We start from the raw sequence: 25624 nt of genomic DNA, 5'->3' as shown, positions 1-25624 counted from the left end.
TTTTTTTTGCAGTGATAGTGAAATGACTTGGTAGGACTAGGAATTTGTGACATATTCATTTATTCAATGTGTATAGACGTCCATCTCACACTCATGATTCACATAATTAAAACAACCATGCACACACAAAAGCAAAATACAGATACCAATAAAAAAATAATCCCATTAAAACCAAACTAAATCCATGACAATAAATTGAGCTGGTCTCTCATAACAAGGTTCCCAACACACAGTTTAGAAGAGAAACAATACATTCTCTTCTGAGAGTAAGATCAGGCTAAGGAATAAAGTGGGATGTTTGTGGAGTACATTATCACATTTTGAGTTAATTGGTTTCCACAGCTGCAGGGAGAAAAGCAATCTAGAACTAAGGAGAAATTTCCTAACAGTGAGAACAATCAATTAGTGGAATGGCTTACCTTTAGAAGTTGTGGGTGCTTCATCATTGGAGGCTTTTAACTGGAGGCTTCAGACAGTCATTTGTCTGAAATGGCACAGGGTCTCCTGATCGAGCAGGGGGTTGGACTAGAAGACCTCCAAGGTCCCTTCCAACTCTGTTATTCTATGTTCTAATGTGAGCTTTTTTGGGAAAAAAAATACCTACTCAAGTGACAGTGGGCATATAATACAATTACAAATCAACAAAAGTTTATATAGTTTTCAGGGACTTTCCTGTCTGCCTACATATCTGTTCATCAGTTACCATTAGAACTTGGAGCAATTACATCTTTTTGTGTCCTTGATATAATTAATACTGTTGATGGAGGGATGCAAGTATTTATACAACCCCAGAGAAGTGTAAACTGGAATTCTATTAACTGAACCAAGAGAGAGTAGCAATTATCGGCTGAGTGGAAAGTTTAGAAAATAACTATTGATCATCTTTTAATGGCGATACTTGATATATATTTTTAAGAATGTAAAATCAATGGCTAGAAAAATGAGTCAGAGAGAAAGGAATGTGATATGTAATTTTGAATATATATTAGTAAGAAGAAGGCTATTGAGTGATGAATTAACATATTGTTTATGACAATTAACTCTATCTATTATTGTTAGTTAAATACATGTATCCAGACATTATGCTGTTTGCTAAATATTGAAAATGTTATTTGTAAAAACCCCAGCCCTAACTTTAACCCTAACCCAAATCCCAACCCTAATCCCGACCCCACCATATACCTAACCCTATAAAAACTAATAAAATCTATACAAAAAAAAGAATGTAAAAGCTTAATAAGGAATTTATGAGAGATCAGTCAACCACACAAATTCTCAATTTTCTGTTTTGCTGGGGAAATGATGTAAATGATCATATATGCCATCAGAATCTAGCCTCTTCATATTCCAGGATAATACAGTCATAGATTAAGGTTAACATAGGAACAGTTAAACATCAGAAATAGAAATGTATCCAGCTTGTTCTATTTGCAGTTTTTAGGTGTGTACCTCATTTTTAAAACTACACTTTATCTGGAAGATGTAGACCAGGAGTAGTCAACCTTGGCTCTTTTATGACTCGTGGACTTCAACTCCCAGAATTCCTGAGCCAGCTGTGCTGGCTCAGGAATTCTGGGAGTTGAAGTCCACGAGTCATAAAAGAGCCAAGATTGACTACCCCTGATGTAGACTGATACATCCCTCGGCATCTCTTCAGTCATTGCAGTGAATGGTATGGAAGTTGGTTCCAGTCTATTGCCCTTTCTTTCCAGGATGGTTATAATGCCCAGAATGTGATGTATTATTTTTGGTCATTATCTGAACTGGGAATTAGAGTTGCAATGCTATTTTTTTCTTAAAAGATTCCATTGCATGTTGTAGACTTGGAAAGATCGTATTAAAGTATTGAAAGAATTTGATGCATAACCTAGTCCCGCCTTCTTTTCCATACAGAAATCCACTAAATCTCAATATAAATTGTCGCAGCTATCCAGCCCTCATTTGAAAGCCTTAAAGGAAAGTCCACCCCATGCCAGACAGATTGTTCCAGTGCTTAAGAACTCTTAATCAGGAAATTTCTTCCAATATTTAGTTGAATTCCCTTTTTTTAAAAAAAGGCTTGCTGTCCTCTTTACTGACTACATTCTTTTAGATATTTTGTAGACCATTATCATCTCACCAATTATCTCCTTTAATTCAAAGGTTTTGGTTTATATATATATATATATATATATATATATATATATATATATATATATATATATATATATATATATATATATATATATATATATATATATATATATATATATATATATATATATATATATATATATATATATATNAAAATGTTCTCTTTTAAACTTGTTCATACTTTTTCTTTTCAATGATGGGTCTCAGAATATTTACAACATTCCAAGTGCCATCTAATTTATGCAGAATATAATGAATGAACCTTCCATGATCTGAATGCAGTGCTTCTGTTAACACAGTCCAAACTTCATTGGTCTTTTAAACCATTTGCATTATACCAGGGGTCTTCAAACTTGGCCCTTTTATGACTTGTGGACTTCAACTCCCAGAATTCCTCAGCCAGCGTACCTGGCTGAGGGATTCTGGGAGTTGAAGTCCACAAGTCATAAAAGGGTCAAATTTAAAGACCCCTGCATTATACTGATTCTTCAGCTGATCATTTCCACCTACATTGTCACATCACTAGTCCTATATCTATGCATTTAAGTCTCCCTGCCCAGATGCAGGACCTTGCCAATATCATCCTATTAATCTGAGGCAGTGCCCAAGCGTGTGGAGATCATTTTAATTTTTGATTTTTCCTCTTATATGTTAGTCAATGCTCCTAGTTTATGTTTTTCGTTTTCATTCCATTATCCTTTCAGTTCAGTTCCATCCTGTAGTTTACTTATAAATATCTAATAAAATGGAATAGCTTTGGGACAAGATCCCTGGAGACTCCACTCAAAGCATAACCATTTACAAGTATTCTTTGGATGCATTTGTTACAGCCAATTGCAAATTCAGCAGACCAAAGTACTCTCATTTGTTTATCTTGTTCAGAGGGATCTCATGAGACCTTGCAAAACCTTTACTAAGGCCATGTTATATTTCATCAACAACATTTAAAGTATTTGTCTCAAAGGTGCTTTTTCAACTCCACAGACATTTAAACTATTTGCTCTTAGAAGAGATAAAATAATATGAAGCTATTTGTTTATTAGCTTCTCCAGGAGTTCAAGGTAGCATATATATGATTTTCTCCTTCAAATTGTCCTACAACAATCTGACAGAGACCCAGTGAACTTCCATGGCTGAAGACGGAACTGAATCTAGATCCTCCAATCCTAATCTAACTCTAATCATTGTAGGATAGTGGCTTTCAGTTTTTAGAAATTGTTAGAAAACATAATATTAAGACTATGCAATGCTTCATATAGCATTTACTTGCAAATGCATTGAAACTACTATGCATTTTTTCTGGCATTGTGAATTTGTCTTTAAAAATCTTTTATCTTTGAAAGCTACCTAAAGAATTTCTTCTTTTTTTAAAAAAAAGGGTCTTTTAAGTGTTCTAGCTTAGCTATGTAACTGGAATCTGTAGCCAAGCAACACTTTCAAATTTTATGATAATTTACTTTTTTAATTTTTAATCAGAAGAGAACAGGAAAAATAAAAAGTAGAACAAAATCCACCTTTCTTTTTTCTGTTGATAAAATTATGACAGAACTGTAATTTTCTAAGTACTAATTAATATACACAAACACTGCTCTATTTCCAAATTATAAAGAGTATATATCTTGGGCATAGAATGGCATTTTTCCATCATGATCTATGCCAGTACATTTATACATATATCAATGTACCAGTGATTAATATGCAATACTGGATGTTTAAACTTCAACTTCTTTAATAACTTTTCTAATTCCATGTGATCCACTTCCTCTTATATTTTTAGTGTGGTACTGTGATAAGAGGGCTGCTCTTTGAAATTCAGCAGATGCCAGATAACAAACATTAGTCCTGGCTGTCCTATTCTGATCGTTTACTCATACTATTGTTTTGTTTCTTTATAAAGAATCATTATATAACAGTCTTCTCCAAAATGGTATGGCACTGGCTACACCTGGTGTTACACCTATGCGACTTGCAGCATGCATCAGGCAGAAGAATATAAAAGTCTGTTCAAATATGGCAAATGGGAAAGATTTCCCTGTCCAGTCTAGAATTTGGTGCTCATCTCCATAGTCACTGGCTATATGCCAAAGGCACACGGAACTATTCGGATAGGATAGAAGAATTCAGGATTTCTTTAGCCAGCCACAGCCAACCAGCCAATATGGTAACTCACTGCAAACTAAGCTTGAAAAAGTAGGAAAGTTTCCACCCCGATGTAGAAAAACTATCGTTCAGCATCAACCTTATTTTTGTGCCTGTTCAACAAAATAGCTAAAATTGGTCTCTCCATCACTTTCTCTTTATCTCTACTTCATCTAAATCAGTCCTCAGTAGACTGAAGATTTGATCAACCAAGACTTGTTCAGTTCTCACCAGTTATTTACAGAATAGAATTGGTGTAATCTTTCTATTTCCCCTGATAACAGTATTCTTGATCTATTTCTGATATAAACAAAGTTGTGCCACACGTAGGATAATTTTCACTAATCTTCCAGATCCTGGCTGAGAACTCAGCCTTAATATATCTTCTAGACACCAGGATGCGGAAGACAATTCCAGATTTTTGTGGGGTTTATGGATTCATTTCATACTAATGATGGGATTCGTGTACTCATGAAGTGAAAATATGAGTTGGTTCTTTGTGATTATTCTTTTTCTTATTGCGATGGCTTCTGAACAATATTTTATGAGAAGCTAGCTCTGTCACTCATAAACCATGCTGTGTAGGTTACTGCAATACAATGTTAACTTATTTAATAAACCATGATTGAGTGATTTGTGGAATTACTTTGCTTTTTGGGTAAGTCCTCCTTTTCTATATTGTCCTGTGCAACAGGCAATGCTCGAATTAGGCAAAGGGAGAAGTCCATGGAGGTATGTGTCATCTAGTAGTTACCATCAAATGCAGAAAGAATGACAAATGGCTCTAGCAACACAAAGCACAAAAACACCCATAAAATAATTAAAGCCGATTTGTTGAAATGAAAAAAAGTACTTAGTGCAGTTCATTAATAGACTTGATAAATCAGTGCAGCAGATTAAAATAAATTAAACAGTCCAGTCAGCTGAAATAAAACTCAGGCTGTTTACCGTATGCCTCAAAAAATGCTCTCTTGAGACCAGATGGTGGACTAAAAAAGCAAGGACGTTAACTGAATCAGTTACGGAAGAGAATCTCGTGCTTGGAATTCTGCCATGCAGGGAAAGCAGTCATGTGTCCCAAATACTTTTGCATCACTGGATATTCCAAGAAACAGGAGAACGTCTCCTTCAGACCTTGCCGAAGGTATGGAAGATCATTCTCTCATTATGGGCCTTTCCCTCCTCTCTGTTGCTGTCTTTTTCATCCAGTACTACTTTCTTAATTCATTATACACGGGCTGAGAGATTATACGTAGTATTTAGCTTAGAGCTGGATGTTTAGAGATGTATTTGGGCATAATCACTCCCCAATCTGCTCCCTCCTGCCCTCCACCCCCATCATTGAACATTAAGCTCTACATTAGGACACAGATTTAGTTTTTAAGCTGCATGTGCTGTTGTTGCCAGCCACTGAATCTTGTGTTCAGATTGTTGCAAACTGAATGTTTTACTCTAAATATTCTGTAAGGGTAAAAAACACAAATTGGTTCATTTTTAAAGCTGCTATTGCTTTTTAAAGAATAACAGGATTTTAAAATAAATACATTTAGGGGGACAAAGCAAAGACAGAGCAGTCCATTTTATCAGATTTGACTCAGGATATATAAGGGAAGAATTAAATGAACAAGTTATGCTTTCATCTAATGTCAAATTGGATAGAATCACCTCTGTCAGTTTGGAATCAGAGCTAGAGAAATGACTTGGGTAAGTATTCTACCCTCGCCTCACAGGGACCCAAAGATGTAATCAAAAAAAGAAATTATCTTGAGTTTGTTCAAGGGTTGGACACAGACGTGGAGTAGAGAAAGGAAAGGAATTTCCCCGTCTTCTTCTCGGCCTCCTTTTCAAGGATCTAGGTGAGCCTCATTTTGTGCCCCTGCTGGTTTGAAAAATATGGCTTTCACCTGCCCACTTAGTGTGGGAGCTTTCGGGAGCCAAGCAAAGAAGCAAAGCAAGAAACTAGACTTAACTAACAAAAATGAAATTGCTCAGCTTCAGATCTCTCTCTCTCTCTCTCTCTCTCTCTCTCTCTCTCTCTCTCTCTCTCTCTCTCTCTCTCTCTCTCACGCACACGCACACACACCTGGATCTGCAGTCCCAAAGAGAAGAATATTCTTCTCCTGTCCTCCCACACCACTCCTTTGATGAAGAATTCTGCTGGTTCATCTTCCTTTGGCCCTCTTTCGGTCATGTCTTATTACAGCTGAAACCTATAGATAAAACACAGGATCCGGTCTGGAGAAAGCGATATGATATGTTGCTCAGACAAAGAGCAACAGAGGACAGTCTGCAGAGGGAAGGAATGGTGAGACCCCCCCCAACAGTTTCCAAGCGAAGAGGCTTACGGTAGTTGATCCTGGTGTTCAATACATCAAAGATTGATGAGGATGGGAACATTTGTCCCGTGTGATGCTGAATAATAGCATCTTGGTTACAAAGAAAGTGTAGCAGGTAGCTTTGATTGCACAGATAGCAAGTAGGCTAGGAACAAACTGTCTCAGCTGCCTCTGTGGAATAAAAGGGAGAGAGTTAGAGTTTTGGACATAAGTAACAGTACATAAATATTATTGTTGCACTCCACCAACATCTTCAAAAACAGATTAAGAACCATTCCTTAGCACTTAATATGGAGAGGTTATAAGAGGTGGAAAGAGGGATTTTTTGTTACCATCGTTTGTGTATTACATTTTAAGTCAATTTCATGGGTTATATAGAACTGAAGATTCAGGGAAAGTTATTTGTGTTCCAGTCCTATTTTTTGGGAAGCCATTCTGTTTGTCTTAATCTAAACAACACTAAGCCGATTTTCCTACAGGCCATCTAGATTCTAGACTCTTGAATAAATTGGTTCTATTCAAGTCTGGGGAATGGGCCACTTTTTCCCTATAATGTACTGTACACCCACCTCCAAATGGTTTGGAAAGTTCCATGCAACATTTTGTTGCAAGCTCCAACTTTTTAGTTGCCAAAATCAAAATACAATTTTATGTCTGCTGCTCCCTGAGTAGCTAAGTAGAAAATGTCTGTGTGTTTAAAGAAAAAGAAATCCAGCATCCCAACCTATAAGGTCTGTCAGCTGGTATCAGTAGTTATACTATTCACTTCTGTGTTCCATAATGCTTTGGTGTCAACCATGCTTATAGCTGCCATGAACTCCTGTCAACCAAATCTAAAGAGTGACTCAAAATATTTATCTTTGTGTGTCAGTGTACTAGGAATTATGAGATAATGTTAGTTAGATAAATTGAGCAGTTCTGTTTGTTCACTGCCAAGCTGAATGTAATATTATGTGGCAGAGATGGTATTATTAGGACATAGAAGTTATATGTTTTCTGTACCAAGGCAGAGATTGCAGCTTACTTTATCTGTCTGTTTCTCTTGACAATATATTCATATGCAACTGAAAGTCTTTAACTTACATAAACTGTTTTCTTGCCATACTTTTCTTAAGCTCTAGGACAGTGGTTCTCAACCTGTGGGTCGGGACCCCATTTGGGGTCGATCGACCATTTCATGGGGGTCGCCAAGCAAGGCTGTCCACCATTTTTTTTGTCCACCATTTCTTTTGTCCGCCATTTTTTTCCCCTTTTCTGGCGGGTGCCTTACCTCCCTTGGGCTGGACCAGCTCGTGGTCGGCCTGCTCCGTCTCTGCCGCTTGCCAGCTACCCCTCGGCCGGTGCAGGGGGCAGAACCACGCATGCGCAGCGCTCCCGGGCAGGGAAAGTCCTTGACTTACGATCGGTTGGGTAGTCCTCGACTTACGACCGGTTTAGTCCTCGACTTACGACCGGTTTAGTCCTCGACTTACGACCGGTTTAGTCCTCGACTTATGACCGGTTGGGGTCGCGGCATTAAAAAGGTTGAGAACCACTGCTCTAGGAGGTTAACTTAAAAATAGAAACATTAAATATGCCAGTTCAACAGTGAAACCGAAACAGTGTCTTAATTTAATCCAAACAAAATTCTATCCAGTTTTGAAATACTAATCCACATTCAAGTTTAGTATGTCATTCAATAGATTTCTAATTTTTCCATGAAGGAAAAAAATGAATGGGATTTGTAGCTTACACAAGATGTCAAATAGATTATTAAACTCTCTAATGGGCAAATGACATTTGGAGTCTACAGTAACAGATGGTTGACTGAGGATGTTTTAGTAACACATTTTAAGCAAACTAGTTACACAAACAGTTCAGGGTTTTTTTTATGGATTTTGTTTTTCTTTCTATTGTAACATATTTTAAGGTAGTAAGATGTTTTTCTGACCTTTGTTCTTGGGTAACTTTATATCCTTTTTCTGAATTTTGGCTCTCCAGAAGTACTTTTCTCAAGCAGAGAAAGAGTAATTTTCCCTGTGTACATTCTTAGTAATATATTGAAGCATTTAAATATCATTATATTCCAAGCTTCTCCTCTACAATGGAATACTGATAGTGTTCACCCCACTGTTCTATACAAAATCATTATAAAATAGTAGTGTAGCATATTTACCAATCTTTACAGACAGTAAAAAGATCATTTTGATTGATTAATTACATGCTATCAAGTTGCTGTTAACTGTTAGGATGGGTGGATGGATTACTGGTTGATCATAGATAGATAGATACTGGTAGATAGACAGTCTGCCTGCCTTCCTTCCTTCCTTCCTTCCTTCCTTTCTTCCTTCCTTTATTTTTCTTTCTTTCTTTCTTTCTTTCCTCTCTCCAACATGGTGCTCAGGTCTTTCAATATGGCACCCGTCACCACTGTAACTGAGTCCATCCACCTCTTCTAAATGTCCTCTTTTTCTCTTTCCTTTCAGCTTTCATAGCATGATATTCTTCTCTAGTGAGCAAGGTTTTCACATAAAATGCATCCAAAGTCTAATTTTTGCAGCATGTGGGAACTCTGGTTTGATTTGTTTAATGATTCATTTTGTTTGTATTCTTGGCTAAAATACAAAGATAATTTATAACTGGAACAATATCAGTAGGCATCTTTGACTTTTGAGAGAGTTCATTTGCTGTAGTCTAGGAATTTCTGGCACAGAGACCATTCTTTATAGAGCTGTACCTGTGAACTACACCAGCTACAATTCTTTTGGAAATGGCTGTACCTGTGAACTACACCATGCTTCCATTTTGATTAAAGAGATAAAAATTCCCTCAAATTCAAGCTCATATCCTTGTGATCATATGGACACAGCTGTGTTATTTTCTTGGCAACAATATGGAAGTGGCTTGACATTGCCTTCCTGGATGCTAATCTACAGCCCTGGTATTCCCTTGTGGTGTCCTACCCAAGTCCAGTTTCAACTTGCTTAGCTTTCCAAGATCACTTCATCACCCGCTAATCTTATATTTATTTTTATTTCACAGGGAATTCATTCTTGATAAACTGCACTGGAATTTTCTACAAGAAATGAAGCAATATAGGATATTTTTAATAATTATTTAATTAAATGATAATAATAATTCCCAAATATCTGTCCTCCGTCTAATCTCAGTTATTACTTGACTATTGTGTTAGGGTTACTCAGTTTTTATCAGTATGAGGAAGAACCAGTTGTTGCAAAGGACTTAGTTCTGCCAATTTTTACACTTTGTAAGAAGTGTTAAAAAGGGAAAGTAAAAAATTGTGTAATTCTATGATGGTTCCCAGAAGGGATAGAAGATGAGACCATGGAGAATATATGTGGTGCAGTACCTTTTCCTTCCCAGCTTCTTGTCCTTCAAAATTTCTATTAGCAGCTTCTCCCCTTAAAAATAGAGTTCAACATTTTGGTAAAAAAAATAGGAAAGGAGGAAGGAGGAGAGGTTGTGGGTTTAGAGGGAGGAAGGATAGGAAAGTGAATGAGGGTGGAGGCAAGGCGGGGACTGCCGAGCATTTCCGATAATGTATTGACTTGGATTATTTTTTTTTCTGCTTGTGTATGTAAATGCATCATATTGGTATTTGCTATTTAATTATAAAAATCAATAAAAATTTTATTAAAAAAAAAAGTAGCTTTAAGCCCCATGAAGCACGTAAGCAGCCATTTCCTACATTAATTATGAAGCTCTTTCTCATCTTCCCATAATGTACAACCAACCTCATATTGCTCTTCATGGGCCAAAGAATTACAGAAAAGCAACATTCAAATTCATAATCACTATGTGGGGCAGTGAGTGTATTCCATCTTGCTGGTGCCACTGGAAACTGCCCTCCTGCAAGGTGGTTGCGGAGATGAACATAGACCAACTCTCAAGCAGCAGATTTGCAACTAGTCGATCAGCAGTGGTATTTAGTGTTGAACAATGCAAGGGTGTCCCCCAGAAACAACACGTTGGCCTCACTTGACCCCCACAATAAGGCAAAGTTTCCCTGTTCAAGAAAATTTTCTTTCTATCTTATCGCTGAGCAGTTGAATTCTGCTAGACAGGGGTAGGCAACCTTGGATCTTTTATGACTCATGGACTTCAACTCCCAGAATCCCTGAGCCAGCCATGCTGGCTCAGGAATTCTGGGAGTTGAAGTCCACGAATCATAAAAGAGCCAAGGTTGCCTATCCCTGTGCTAGGAGAAAAAAACCCACATGAAAATGATGATTTTTCCAGAGAACATTTTACTCCTATTCTTTTCAATCCTTATAACTTTAGCATCTATTTGGGAGATTCCATAATTGCTTGGACTTGGGATGCTCCTTAACTACTGATACAGTATCTGTCCTTGTTAAGAAAAATAATTCAGAATCTCACTTGTGTGCCTAGTGAAAGGATACTGTACCATGGTTGCTAATAGATCTGGCTAATTAAATATCTCAGGGCCTGATCATGGTAATAAAGCATTGGTTGACTCAGAGTCTTCTATTGGAATGCATATACTCTTCTATTAATGTGTGGGGTGTTTGTATGCATTTATGTATATCTATATATGTGTGTATATGTATGTATAATATACAGTAATACATAGTTTAATCACATCTTTGTTTCCAATACTCTAAACAGTTGCAGGATAAAACATGTTTTATGTTAATTTTAATAATACTTTGTTGTTTTGCTATTTTACTTCCAGAACCACACTACGGCAAGTGGTCGCCCAACAAAAGTGGATGCTCCTGATCACGTCCTTTACACTGTAGGCTCTTGTGTCCTGGCCATTGGTTGTGTTGGAATTATAGGAAATCTCCTTGTCCTCTATGCATTTTACAGGTATAGTTTTATCAAGCTGTGGACAGGAATGAAGCAAGAGGGAGATATTCATAATTAGTGGTCTGTTCATCCAATAGCTCTCCTGTCCTCTTTTTTATACTGCTCCCATATAACAGCAGACTGGGTGAGATTAAGTTAGGCAGATCTGTTTGTTGCTCTTAACTGTACAACCATTTAGTTAGCGACTGTTTGAAATTATAAAGGACTTGAAAAAAGTGACTTATGACTCACATTTATGATAGATGCAGCATCCCCACGGGTTGTAATCAAATTTGGGCACTTTGCAAGCAGCGTGTATTTACCACATACCACAGTGTTCTGGGATCATGTGATTGACATTTGTGACCTTCCCAGCAAGTAATTCACTTAAAAGTGGTGATTTGCTTAATAACCATGGCCACAAAAGTCGTAAAATTGGGAGGGACTCTCTTAACTCCTTGCTAAGCAATGAAAATCCTGGTCGGATATTGTGGTCATAAATTGAGGACTATCTATATGGCCATCTCATATTTGGGCCTGAAACTTTTTGATTAAGAACAGTGAAATTCCTCATTTTGTTCCTCACGACAGATGGTGAATATCAATTTCATTTTCCCCCCTGCTTCTTCTTTTTGCAGATCTTTCAAGTTGGACTTTGTATTTTAAAAAATATTACTGCTAACAATACACGTAATTCTACACTGTCCATCTCCAAGCATATTTAGTTTTGTTTGCAAATTTGCATTTTGTATAAACAGTTTCTAATATTACACATTTTCTAAATTTCTCTATTTTTAACAAACATGCCTTATTAACAAACTGCATTGAAAAATTTGAAATCTGTAGATTTCAATAATTAATATACTTCATCTATTCCATACAGAAATGAAATCAGAAAATGCAAGCTTAATTAGTAGTTGAGTGAGTTTGCATGCCCAGAACTTGGCTGACAAATACATCCACTGTACTTGGTTGCAATAACTGCAACCAAAATATATTTTTTGCCAAACTAATAAGTTTTGCTTATGAACCACTGAAGCAATGTAATGGGATGGATGAGAATAGAATAGAGTAGAGTAGAGTAGAGTAGAGTAGAGTAGAGTAGAGTAGAGTGGAGTGGAGTGGAGTGGAGTGGAGTGGAGTGGAATGGAATGGAATGGAATAGAATAGAATAGAATAGAATAGAATAGAATAGAATAGAATAGAATAGAATAGAATAGAATTCTTTATTGGCCAAGTGTGATTGGACACAAAAGGAATTTGTCTTTGGTGCATAAGGTCTCAGTGTACATACAAACAACAAAGTAATATAATCCTAATAACGATGCCAATAACAGAAGGTACTAGATTTTAAATGTTAAATGCTACTATTCACATGTTTCACTTTTGTCAAGTAATTTTTCCAGTTTTCTAGGTACAGAAACGTAGTGTATTATTATCAACACCTGAACTGTTTTATTTAGGACTTAACAACATTCCTTAGTCAGTAAAAGGTACACTACAAACAATTTTCTAATTTTCATTTTAAACATTGTTATCTGATTACTTAAAAATTATTCTCATCTGCCCCAGTGCAGTATATATACAGACCTAGTTTATGGAAGGAACATAATCCAGAAGATCTTCTCCACTATCTAAGATACTGGAAGACATATTTCAGCCCAAATATCGTAAACTACTATCCCGTTACTTGCAAACAAACTGGTCTATTATTGTTTTCTTCCTTTTAGCTTTCATTTTGAAAGGCATATTGCAGTTTTATTCTGTAAATAATATATATTATTATTCTGTAATATATCTGATGAATGGTAGTTTGTAAACTACAACAGAAACTAACCAAGTACTTCCTTCTCCTTTACATGACTGATGATGATAATGATGAAGCAACAAGAGGCTGAGGACACCTGCAAATTATTTCATTATGAATTTAGCTGCAAGTGACTTTCTGATGTCTGCAACTCAAGCTCCAGTCTGCTTTTTCAACAGTATGCACAAGGAGTGGGTACTTGGAGACACAGGTGCTTTCCCAATAGTTTTAAATTTTCCAGTTCCATCAAAATTATCCTTGAGGGGATAAATTTGTCTGAATTGGTTTAACAGAATCTGTTTGGTTATAAATATACAAACTATAAGCCATATAGAACTTTATAGGTAAAAACCAGCATCTTGAGCTACAGGTCTTCATATCTTAAGAGCTGCATAGTCTTAAAATAATAGGCTAAGTTTATATATCATGATCAGCCTATAGCATATGTTTGTTGAACTTAACATCCTTGACTAATTTACACAGTGTATGAAATCATACAAACTACTATCCTAAAATCAAAGAGACCATAATATAGCTCAACTCTTAGTCTTGAGTGTTATATATAGTTGAAATGTGGGACCCATTGAATTACCAGTTCCAAGAGTGTCATATTCTCAAGTCCTTGGCTTTTTTGGAGCATAAAAGTATATGTTTCAGTTGAGCTATACAATCTTTCTGAACTCTGGTGTGTTCCTTTGTCCTTTGAGATGTTTTAAGTCCTGACATCTGGCTTCACTCCTTCATTGTGATCTCCTGATGCAAGTCGTCTTTCCAGGGTGATCCATAATTCAGGCCTATGCATTATATAATACAGTTTTCTAAATCAGTACTTCCATAATAAAAATTCATACATTTCTCAGTGACCTTTTCAACAGCAAAACCCAAAGTTACTAAATTTTGTCCATGGTCATTTCTATACTTTCAAACAGAATCCTTTCAAATGCAGCACTCTTAACAAACCAATTCACTCTAATTTTTGTACAGGTAGTCCTCGGCTTATGACCATAATTGAGCCCAAAATTTATGTTGCTAAGTGAGACATTTGTTAAATAAATTTTGCCCCATTTTACAACCTTTCTTGCTACAGTTGTTAAGTGAATCACTGCAGTTATTAAGTTACTAACATAGTTGTTAAGTGAATCTGGACTTTGCTTGTCAGAAGGTTATAAAAGGTTATGACCCCGGGACACTGCAACCATTATAAATATGAATCAGTTGCCAAGTGTTTGAATTTTAATCACCTGACCATGGAGTTGCGGCAATGGTCATAAGTGTGAAAAATGGTCATAAGTCACTTTTTTCAATATTGTGATGAGGTTCGTAATTATGCTAAATTATGGTTTGCTTACCGAATAAAGTACAAATGACTTTAGTTCATGGATACACTTAAAATATTTGGACTTAAGGAGGTTGCAAAATTGGTAAGGCAATAGTATACATATCAACAAGAATTCGTATTTGGAAGTTTTTCTTTTTTTAATTATGCTATGCCTACTTTAGGCTTACAGTTCATACACTCTCAGTTTTAAAATAGCAAGATACAGTATGGCCATTTTTTCAGCAGTCATGGCCTCTAAGGATTATAAAAAGGAGACTAAAAGCCTCATAGGAGCTTGTATTTGCCAATCACCATGTTTAATAGGTCTTAGTAGGTATATTTATGCAAATCTATTAAATCAAAATCAGACAAACTACAGAATGAATTAGCAATCTGTGTGACTTCATGAAAGAAATAGAAATGCAGGAAATATAAACTAAAAAAAATGCAAAAGAAAGATTACATGGTATAGTTCTAAGAAGTATGCTATCCTTATCATTTGAACTATGAGAAATATTTGTGGATGACTTTTTCTTGATTTTCCCACTCTCCTCCTTTCCCACTGCGAACTAAGCATTTTGTCTTTTTGTTTGCTCCAGGTTGTAACTTTTATGCTTTTTGTGGAGCACTGTTTGGAATAACCTCAATGATGACCTTGTTGGCTATTTCGGTGGATCGCTACTGTGTGATTACAAAGCCTCTCCAGTCATTAAAAAGAAGTTCAAAGAAACGTTCATGTATAATCATTATGTTTGTCTGGCTCTACTCACTGGCTTGGAGTGTTTGTCCATTATTCGGGTGGAGTATGTTATCAGTTTCCTTCCTTCCTTCCTTCCTTCCTTCCTTCCTTCCTTCCTTCCTTCCTTCCTTCCTTCCTTCCTTCCTTCCTTCTTTCCTTCCTTTCTTTTCCTTTCTTTCTTTCTTTTAATATATTTCTCTTAATATGTGTGCTAAAAGCAGCTCAAATAATTTTAGTGTGGTAATAAAAGTGACTATGAAAGATCCAGATATATCATTTTTAGCAGCTGTGTTGTCCATTCATCTAGCTTTGGATATGTTAGAAAATTATTGTCCCTGTTGGGACAATATTGTCCAATTAATATTGCATTCTCCTACCCTCTCATCTTGCATTCTCCTACCCTCTCATCTTGGTGGAGAGAACATATTTTGCGAGTACTCAGAACCATATACTTTATTCACTAATTAATATCTAGTAATATTATTAAAAACTGACTAGGGAAGAATTAATACCAAGGGATTTAATGACTCAAGATTAATTCTAAGCAAATCTCTAATTAGCAGATGCCGAATTTATCAAGAGCCTTTTAAATCTATCTTTTTTTTTTCAGTATGAAAACATCTGGTTCTGGGTTAAGTTAAGGGATTTACTGCAATATCCCTGTTTTCTATAAACAGTAGTTAAGGAAGATATACTTTTCTCTCCATTATAACCTGAAGCAATTGGTTAAGCATCACACATTAGCTCTGGTGTACTTAGCAGAAGGTCTGCAGATGCAGTGTTATGTTAACAATCAGCCTTACAATTAAAACTGTACTGCACTAATTCTGTCCAGATGTTACAGATTTCAGTAATATAAAAATAGTCCGCAAATAAAACCTCATTTAAAAAAAACCCTCAAAGCCAGTTTAAATTAGGCAAAATATTTTCCATACATATATGAAAGTAAAGGTATAAACTAAAGCCACTGGGAGTGGAATTGCACAGCTGAAGGATCAGTTGGATCAACTGGCTGGTGATCAAAAGCTCTGTTGAGTAAAAATGCTGTTTGTATTTTTTTTAAGTTTAAACATTTACGAACATAGAAGCATTAGAAATGAAATAAAATTATTCTTAATTTAGCCAATGCATTCTATGTAGATCATCTACTTAGTGAATATACATACCTCTCCTATATTTTTAAAAGACTTAAACCATTTTGAACATAGAAGAATCTGAAGTGAAGTAAAATAAATCCTGTAGTTAGATCTCTGTGTAGTTTTCTGCAAATATTTTTCTATTTCTAATGATTCTGGACTAACGTCTGAAGCAACTTTGAGACACAGCTTAATTTTTTGTCTAAAAACTAGCATCTCTTAAATGAGGTTCAGGACCTAGACCCATATTTCTAAAAGAAACATCTTTATTCAAATGGAAAAATCAACACATGTTTCTTATAGAAACATGAGTCTAGGACTTGAATCTCATCTACAGTATGAATGTTTCTGAATGTTGTAGTCCAAAGTATCTGTAGGAATAAGTTTGGAGATGTCTTTACTGCAAACTAACCTTTTGAATAAGTTCTTTAATTTATAAGTTCTTATTTCTTACTTTGCAGTAAAGCCATTCCCAAACCTGTTCCTACATACTCACTGAAATTGATGGGGATTGTAGCCAATGAAATTAAAAGGCATTCTGTAATGTGAAACGTCATACTGCAATAAATTATTTCATATTTAGGGACTAAGATTTCAAGGTAAGATTAAGATAACTATATCTACTGAACAGTTTTGCTCCTTCCTTCTTAAATAACAAATTCTTACATCTGTTGTTACTTATTTTATGCACTATATAATAAAAAAATTAATTAATACTTAGGTTCCTATATCCCAGAAGGTTTGATGATATCCTGTACATGGGACTATGTAAGCTATTCTCCAGCAAACAGAAGTTACACCATGTTGCTATGTTGGTGTGTGTTCTTCATTCCTCTTATAATAATCTTCCATTGCTATTTATTCATGTTCCTCACCATAAGAAGTACAGGCAGGTAAGTGTATAACTGAAAAAATATAATTATTAGGAACTCAAGTACGTTCCCATTGATTATAAGCTGTAATGGTGCATTAAGAACTGGAAAGAGATTTATATTCTTACCAAATAAATATTCCTCCATTATTAGTTAAGACAATATCCTATTATATCCTATCACACAGGAGCCACAAGTAAGTGAATGAGAAAGTCTCTACCATAGGAACTTAGGAAATAAAATTAAATTCTAAATGGAGAAAACAATCCAGACTCTAAAAGCTGGTCAAACAAAATCTGTCAGGTGAAAGCTTAGAGATGAAAGATCAGCCTGTGATTCTTAGCTTGTCTCACCTTAATTTGTTATTTAAATACTGAATGTATGCTTTGTACAAATACGAGTTTTATTAGTTTTGGTACATAAGATCAGCAGCCCCCACATTTTGGGCACCAGGGACCAGTTCTGTGAAGAGAGGTTTTTCCGCGGACCGTAGAGGGCGTGGTTTCATGTGCTGCCTGTATCCCGCGGATGGGGCTTTGCTTGTTTGTGTGGCCCTATGGCTGGCATGTCACAGACTGGTGCTGGTCCATGAGTTGGGGGTTGGGGACCCTTGCATTAGATAAGTACAGAAATGCTTATTGTATTGAATCATGACACAGCTGCCTTTTTTTTAGTATTTTATTTATTTTCTTTCTCAGTGCTTCTTTATTTATTTTTTAATTTTACAGTTTAGTTTTCTAAACTTTCTATAATGCCTTTTGAATAGATTAAAATATATAATCTTTGTATTCAATTGTTATTACAGGTACTATTTAAATAAAACTCAGTACAAATTATAAAAGCAATGTTAAGAAACCAATTATTGTTAGGCTTCATCCAAGCCAGCACATTATTTCATGAAGCCATGAAGGAGCACCCAATGCCTTTCAAATCCCTATGAGCTTATAACCAGTATTGTAAATAATGGGTGACAAAGCTACATTTGTCATCATTTTTCTTATTCTCAAGACATTCTGGCATCACTTCTGAATATCTAAATACAGTCTGCCCAGCAACCAAAAAAAAAAAAAAATTGATCCCCAGCACGGCAGAATGAATTCTTAATTAAAGGCCTGTTGTTTTATCATTCTTTTACAGGAATGTTCAGAAATTAGGATCCAGTTCTAAACGAAAACAGTCAAGCTCACAGAGCATAAAGAGTGAATGGAAACTGGCAAAAGTTGCCTTCGTAGCCATTGTGGTTTATGTTGTATCCTGGTCTCCGTACGCTTGTGTCACCCTGATTGCATGGGCTGGGTAAGTGGCAAGTTATCATCTCAGTCAAGAGTAGAAGAAGAGGATAAAAGGAGAAAGTAATCCTGTCCATTTGTTCACTAAACTCTTCGAGTGAGTGAAGCATTAATTATAATAAGGGGTCCTTTGAGCTTGATTGTTTTCTTGCAGACATTTCATTACACAAAGTAAGTAACCCCATCAGTACACATATGATATTACTTAGTTTGGTGATGAAATATCTGCAAGAAAACAACCAAGCTCGGAGAGTACCAAGGACATCTCATTTCAGCCCTGGGCTACAATATTCTCCTTTGTCGGTAACTATAATAAATATTTTCCCCCCTGAAATATTCTTTTTTGAAAAAATGATGCATCATAGTTGAAAGGAATAATTCATGGTTTATCTTATTACTTGCTTTTTTTCCCCCCAAGAACTTCCTCTTCCTTCCCTCTCTTTATATTTTTGAATTGTTTGAAAAACAGTTTTGTGAAAACATGTCAAATATTTATGGTATGGAACCTTCTATTTTTAAAATATTTAAAAGCATATAAGGGACACACATGTCATGGAAAGTTTTTCAGTGTCAGTATCTCCCATGTGCCCTTCATATAGATTATAATTTCATATTTCCAATTTTTTCTCCCTCAAAACTCCCAAAACTAAATTCAGAAAAAGTCATTCAAGACATTGACATATGTGAAATCACTGCAGCAGATCATCAAATATTCAACCATGTGCTTAGTTAAAGGTCTAGTGATTAATCTAAGTTTTTTTTCTTATTTCTAGTTATGCCAGGGTCTTAACTCCGTATTCTAAATCTGTGCCTGCTGTTATTGCCAAAGCTTCAGCAATTCACAATCCTATAATTTATGCTATTATTCACCCAAGTTACAGGTATTGTAAATTCACTCTTAAAATACTACTTTTATACTCTGATATGTTTGAAGAGAAATTAATCCATTGTTGAATAGTAGGACATCTTTATTTAAATCACTTCATTTCTGCCTGGATTCCTATATTCTTAGCAATTTAACTAGTAACAATATCTCTTCTGTCTGTATTTAAAAGAAAAATGAGTTTAAAATGTGAAAGTTCCTTATGAAAAGACAGTAGCGCAAGGCTGAGCTTGTCTGAATTTATAAGCTAAAACAGGACGGACCAGCAAATATTTGAATGTGGGGGCTAAATATCAGAGTTGTAAAATAATACTGAAAGTTAGAAAAACATCATGGAAGAAGGCTATGGCAGTTTCTATACTGCTGTCAAAATCTACCAAATGGACTATGGAATCAAAAGGATTCCACTTCAACTTTGTCCTTCTCTTTATTAGGACAAGGCCATATTTTTCCAAACTGATGCACTCCAGATGTTTTGGCACCAATGATAGACATTAATTGGCCTACTGTTTGCCATAACTAGGGGAAGCATTATTAATGGCAAGAAGTACGACGCAGTAAAAGAACTTCTTGGATCTCATTTTTTGAAACACGTATTCCCCAAAAGTCAGTTTAGCCCCAGTTGTTCTTGCATTCCACTAAGTAAAATGGTCATAATTGATATTATAGCAATTAGGAATATCATGTTTTTAATTGCCTTTACTGATTATTTAATTTCTGAGGGTGTTCACTACTAAGAATCTGTCTGGACTGAAGTGGGTAGTAATTATTGTTAGATAAATACATATATTTACAGATAATAATTATTTATATAATTCCTTAATCTGTAAGATTAATATGGATAGCAAAATAGATTTACCTTGCACACTTTTTTGAAAAACATAGCAATGTACTATTTTTATTTCATGCCTAATCGTTGTTCCAGAAAGTTTTTGCCTACTTACCAAAGTTTTCTTTGCGCTCAGTGAACAGAATTTCATGACAATCCATACACATTCATCTTTCAGTTGTTTTGACTGGTTCTGCTTCTCTAAGTGTCAAGAACTGAACACATGATGCAGAATTATACAGACATTAAAAAGAAAGATTAAAAGCATCTGCTAATATCAGCTGACAGCTTTTGAGTCCCAAGCTCATTGCTATATGCTGATTATGTTTGAACACTGAAAAAGAACTGTACCATTTTATAGAAAGGCACATCGTTGTCTGTATGTGTTCAAAGAAATCTTAAGACTTCTTTATACACTTTGATTTTGATTTTTAAAATCTAGACAGATTTTTATTAAGCGTGACAAAAGGATTCATTTCAACTTTAGATCTGTTAAGGTTACTGACAGCTATCAAGCTCATTATGTTTGCAACAAATTTATCTCCAGAACCATAATTAAAATTGTGAAAGCTTAACATAGAATAGACAAGAATGTATATCCTGTTATCCTGGTCTATACTTTTACCTTTAAAAACTTTAAACATTATAGTTAGTCATTATGTAATGAATAATTTAATTATAATGAAAAAGGACATTTCAGAATTTAACATCAAATATTCCTTTGAAGTACAAGTATCCACAATGTGTATCTCATCCAAAGCTCGATTTTCTATTTCAATTTATTGAAATAAATGACAAAAATTGAAAGCAAGATATTAAATCAGCGATAGATGAAGAACTAACTTTATATGATTAAATACTAGGAATAAGATTTTACATGATCTGAAGAATAAGGTAGTATTAAAATACTAAATTTCAAATTGTACTACCAAGCCAGCTGTCTAGCTTGGATCTGAAGGAAGAAAATAAATTTGCTGCAATTTGGCTAGTAAAAATTAAATCAATTCTTATTTGTTTATAAACAAACAGTTTTGTTAGTTAAGAAAATGTCCCAGATGAACATTTGTTTCTTGATGGCCATTATATTGTAGCTACAATCGTTAAATAGAATCATGCATTTAGCTAATTTAATTTATTAATTTAACAGGCATATAATTTAACAGGCATATAGACTTAATAATAAATAAATTGACAGACATGAGAAAAATGATAATTAATATGTTTTGAGACCTTGCCATGCATCTAGGCCAATCCTCACAAAATAAGATTAAGTGAACATGAACTAGGTATCTGTGGATGTGACCATTCACTCAGTTATATGCTGTTTCATTTTAGAATCTTGTTTCTTTGTTTATTTTCTGCATTTCAGGAAAACCATTCGAAAAGCTATTCCTTGTTTGAGATTTCTCATACGAATATCTGCAAGTGAACTTTCCACAAGTCTTGCAAATTCTTCCTTCAGGTCTTCTATGTCTAGTCGTGTCTCTTTTATTTCCAAGAACAAAAGCAATGACATTTCTTCCATTTCTGCTACAGAAAAAGTTAAGTTTGTCTCATCGAGAAGAGGCTGATGCACCGATTTCTATCATCCATATCTCTGTCTGTCTGTCTGTCTGTCTGTCTGTCTCATCTATTATCTGTCTTTATATCTTCTAATGGAAACAGGTTCTTCTTTTCAATCACCCCAAACTGTCTGTGAAACATAAGCCCCAGTGTTGGGATATCTCTGTGTAACTGAACAATGCTAGCTTTGTCTTGTCCCAATATATTATTTTATTCTCTTGTCATTCCTTTTAATTCAAATAACCAGTTTTTTTTCCCACTTAATCCATCATCCAAGAAAAACATAGCTTTCTTTCACTTTCTCTGTCTTGCTCTTACAATACATTTTTAAGAGGAATTTTAATGTGACCAATGGCAAATCTCTTGGGGATGGGCCTATAACAGATCATTAACATATCATTACCTATTGATGAACCTACCAACCTTCCATAGAAAATGAAGACAACACTTTTATTAATTCAGATCAGGACTATCTCAGAAATGACTAAGTTATGCTAAATATTTATATAGAAGAAAAAAATTATAGTTCATCATAACAAATATGTTCATCCAATATTTTCTTTTCTCTGTTCTTTTCTTTCCTAGACTTGGAATGACGTAGAGCTTGATCCTGTGGAGACAGTCCATATAAAATTGCAATTACCTGAAAGTAACACTTTTTCAACAAACACAGAAGGAAAAAGTGAATTGCCTACAAATATCCTGAGCTGCAATGCACCAATTGAAGAAAAGGTTAAAGCAATATTTTCTTATATTCTCTTAACTTTTACTAACAAATCTTTTGTGGGACAAGCCTAAAGGGGAATCCATCCACCTATCACAACCCTATCCCTAACAAGAATGTAAAATCAAACGCCAAGATAAAATACTAACATAATGAGTAGCATCTATAATAAAAGTATTACATATGTTACCTAATAACAAAAATATAACTTAAGCTATTATAATATGTTAATTAACTATGCAAATATAAATCTAAAATATTACAATTTATGAAGCAAGTTACCTAAAACAGGCTAACTACACATAACTGAAAAATGAAATGATGACTATAATAGAAGATCTGCCAGTATACCCTTTTATATTTGAATTTAGTTTTTATTCATTTTAGTGGCAAAACAACTTGCCTTTTGGGCAAAACAACTTGCATTTTGGGCAAAACAACTTGCCTAAACTGAGGATATAGTGCAAACTCCAAGAATTATTTCCTCTCCAGTTCTCCTTTTCACTTCTTCACTTCATAACCTCAATAGTTACATCCTTCGGCTTCAAATTTCATACCAGGAATCAAAACAAAATGGTAGAACTTTCCTTTTAGTTTTTGAGGAGGAACATGAAAAAAGAAAGTCCTCTTTCTCACAGAAGTCTTTGGCAATTGCTTTATGAAACTAATGAATACAGAAAGTATCCTCTGCTGAATACTGAGCAGTTGGCTATAGAACGTTTCCTGAAACATCAATCAGTGATATTACAGCTGGCGTGCGCAAACATACACTGTAGACCTTGTTCGAAAAATACTTCATTATCAGCGGATATTGTACAGTTACATTCAACTGATGTCCCCATAAATTCTTAGAGGAGTAGTTCAGAGCCTGTTACAGCCATTATATGCATTCATTGAAAGCAATTGATACATGAAATGGCCAATTTTCTAAAAGAAATACTGTTCTTGTTCTTGTCCTCTTGCAACAATATAAATTGGAAGCGAGTCTCTTGGTGCTCTGATTAGTAATACTTACTAGAAATCAAACTAAAGTTAAAGCATAGAATTCCAGGGAATACTTTGCCTCCAAATGAATAATCTATACAGATTTACAGTTTACAGAAACAAGATTATGTTTTATGCTTTTTTTAACATAAAAGGGAGGGGATTTTGGTTTCTTTGGAAAGAAGAACAATCTGTTCCTTGATTTAGAAACTCCTGCTCTTTTTGGAAACACCTACTAGACTTATTATCAATGTGAGAACAACTCTCCCACTTTTGGTGGAGAAAACTAATATTTTTAATTTCCACTGTTTTTCCACAGCTTTCAGTATCTCCAGAAGAACCCCTCAAGAGAGCCTTTAAATTAAATGCTCCAGAACTGCTACTCTTAAGCAGCTCCTTGAGAGCATTTGACTTGAATGCTAGCAGCAGAGAGAAGAGTATGGACACTTCTCAAGCAGAAATCCATGAAGACCAAATAAATAATAGCCAGGATTCCTTGGAAAGTCTTCCGCGCATCATTATCATTCCTACCTCAGAAACCAGTCTGTCTGAAGAGCAATCTTTGACAGAAAATATAGAGGAAGAAAACATTGATCCGTACTCTGCTCAAGAAAGGAACCACCTGTTACTCAAAGGAAGGCTTCACTCCTCTACTGGACCAGTTGAGAAGCTTGTGTCATAAGCTTGGCTGCGTCTTTGAATAATGATACCAAAAACAAAATTGCAGAATGGTTTAGATGATACATTTTTCCATGCAATGTTGAGGTCATTTCTGAACTCTATGCACTTTGTAGAAGCCAATTGCAACAATAGGGGGCTGAAGGCCCAAAGCATTCAAAGCTTATGTAACATGCTTGTCAACAAAACCACCTAGTAAATATGTCTTTATATAATTGGAATAAATTTTCATGCTTCCATTAATTTAACTGGAATGCTTAACATATGACTGTCCTATCACCAAATTCCAAGAAAAAGTGTTAAGAGTATATGTAACTATTAATTTTAGCCTGCACACAATCTGTGACTTAATCCTTCCTCATTTCAGCTATCAGCTGAAAGATAATGGTCAGAAGTACATGTTAAGGAACATGCAGCTCCTTACAACCAGTAACCTGTTGACTTTTTAACCTAGTAAAATAGTTAATTTGTCATCTGTCCTGAACTTGAAATAGCAACACAGAAGTAAGAAATTGATTTGAAAATGGATGTCTTTAAGGAAAAATTGATGCATTTAAGGATTTTTAAAATTTTAAACCATCACCATCTTCTATGTCTCACTGACCTCAGTCCTTTTCACAATATCTATTTGTATATTTTTTTTTTTAGGTTAAAATCCATTTACCTTTGGATGATACTCGGGCTATATTCAAAAAGGTGAAAGGGACAGGATAAAAATTAAATTTAAATTAAATTATCACAGTTAATACTGTTATTTCCTATGTATTTAACTACAGAAGAATGGCAACTGTCGTGAAACCGGTGTGTAATCTGGGAGTTCTCCTGGACTCATGACTCAAGGAAGAGGTGGCAGTCATGGCCAGGAGAGTCTTTGTGCAACTTTAGGTTGTGTGCCAGTTAATCCCTGCTCACAGTCATCCAATCCCTAGTCACCTCATGTCTTGACTATTGCAACATGCTCTACATAGGGCTGCCCTTGAAAAGTACCCAGAAGCTTCAATTAGTTCAAAATGCAGCAGCCTGCATGATTTTGTACAAGTCTTGATGTGCACATATGTCATCTCTCCTGCAGAAGCTGCATTGGTTGTCAGTTTGCTTCCAGGTCCAATTCAAGGTGCTGGTTGTCATTTTCAAAGCCCTACATAGTTTGGGACCAGGTTATTTAAAGGACCATCCTTTCCTGGTCACATCTGCCTATCCCATCAGGATGGGGAGGCAGGGAATTCTACAGGTCTCCTCTCCCAAAAAGGTCCACCTTCTCCCTGGTGGAATCTGTGGAATGTCATCCCCACAGAGATAATATTGGCCCCCATTTTAACACTCTTTTGCAAGGCGCTGAAGATCTCATTTTGCCAACAGGCCTGGGGATCCCAGAGTGGGAT

The 25624-nt window shown here is 35.4% G+C and overlaps 1 protein-coding gene across 1 annotated transcript; it reads left to right on the top strand.

The window, feature by feature from the left end:
- The first annotated feature begins 10476 nt into the window (after positions 1-10476).
- OPN4 (opsin 4) lies at positions 10477-24246 on the top strand. Its single transcript, XM_029284085.1, has 10 exons — positions 10477-10530; positions 11305-11441; positions 13305-13438; positions 15145-15348; positions 17142-17313; positions 18430-18588; positions 19355-19462; positions 21663-21834; positions 22442-22594; positions 23884-24246. The coding sequence occupies exons 1-10, from the start codon at positions 10477-10479 to the stop codon at positions 24244-24246; spliced, it is 1656 nt and encodes a 551-aa protein (XP_029139918.1).
- Positions 24247-25624: the final 1378 nt, after the last annotated feature.

The sequence above is a fragment of the Protobothrops mucrosquamatus genome, unplaced genomic scaffold (genome assembly GCF_001527695.2).
Source record: "Protobothrops mucrosquamatus isolate PMUCROS unplaced genomic scaffold, P.Mucros_1.0 scaffold367, whole genome shotgun sequence".
NCBI lineage: Eukaryota > Metazoa > Chordata > Lepidosauria > Squamata > Viperidae > Protobothrops > Protobothrops mucrosquamatus.
Note: the sequence above shows the minus strand (reverse complement) of the source record. Positions and strands in the feature narration are given on the sequence as shown.

Bases quoted from the DNA above. Each gene is read 5' to 3' on its own strand.
- OPN4 (XM_029284085.1), top strand. From the start codon at position 10,477: ATGAACATAGACCAACTCTCAAGCAGCAGATTTGCAACTAGTCGATCA. The intron at 10,531-11,304 runs GTATTTAGTGTT...TTTTACTTCCAG, and splicing joins CAACTAGTCGATCAGCAGTG to AACCACACTACGGCAAGTGG. The intron at 11,442-13,304 runs GTATAGTTTTAT...ATAATGATGAAG, and splicing joins GTCCTCTATGCATTTTACAG to CAACAAGAGGCTGAGGACAC.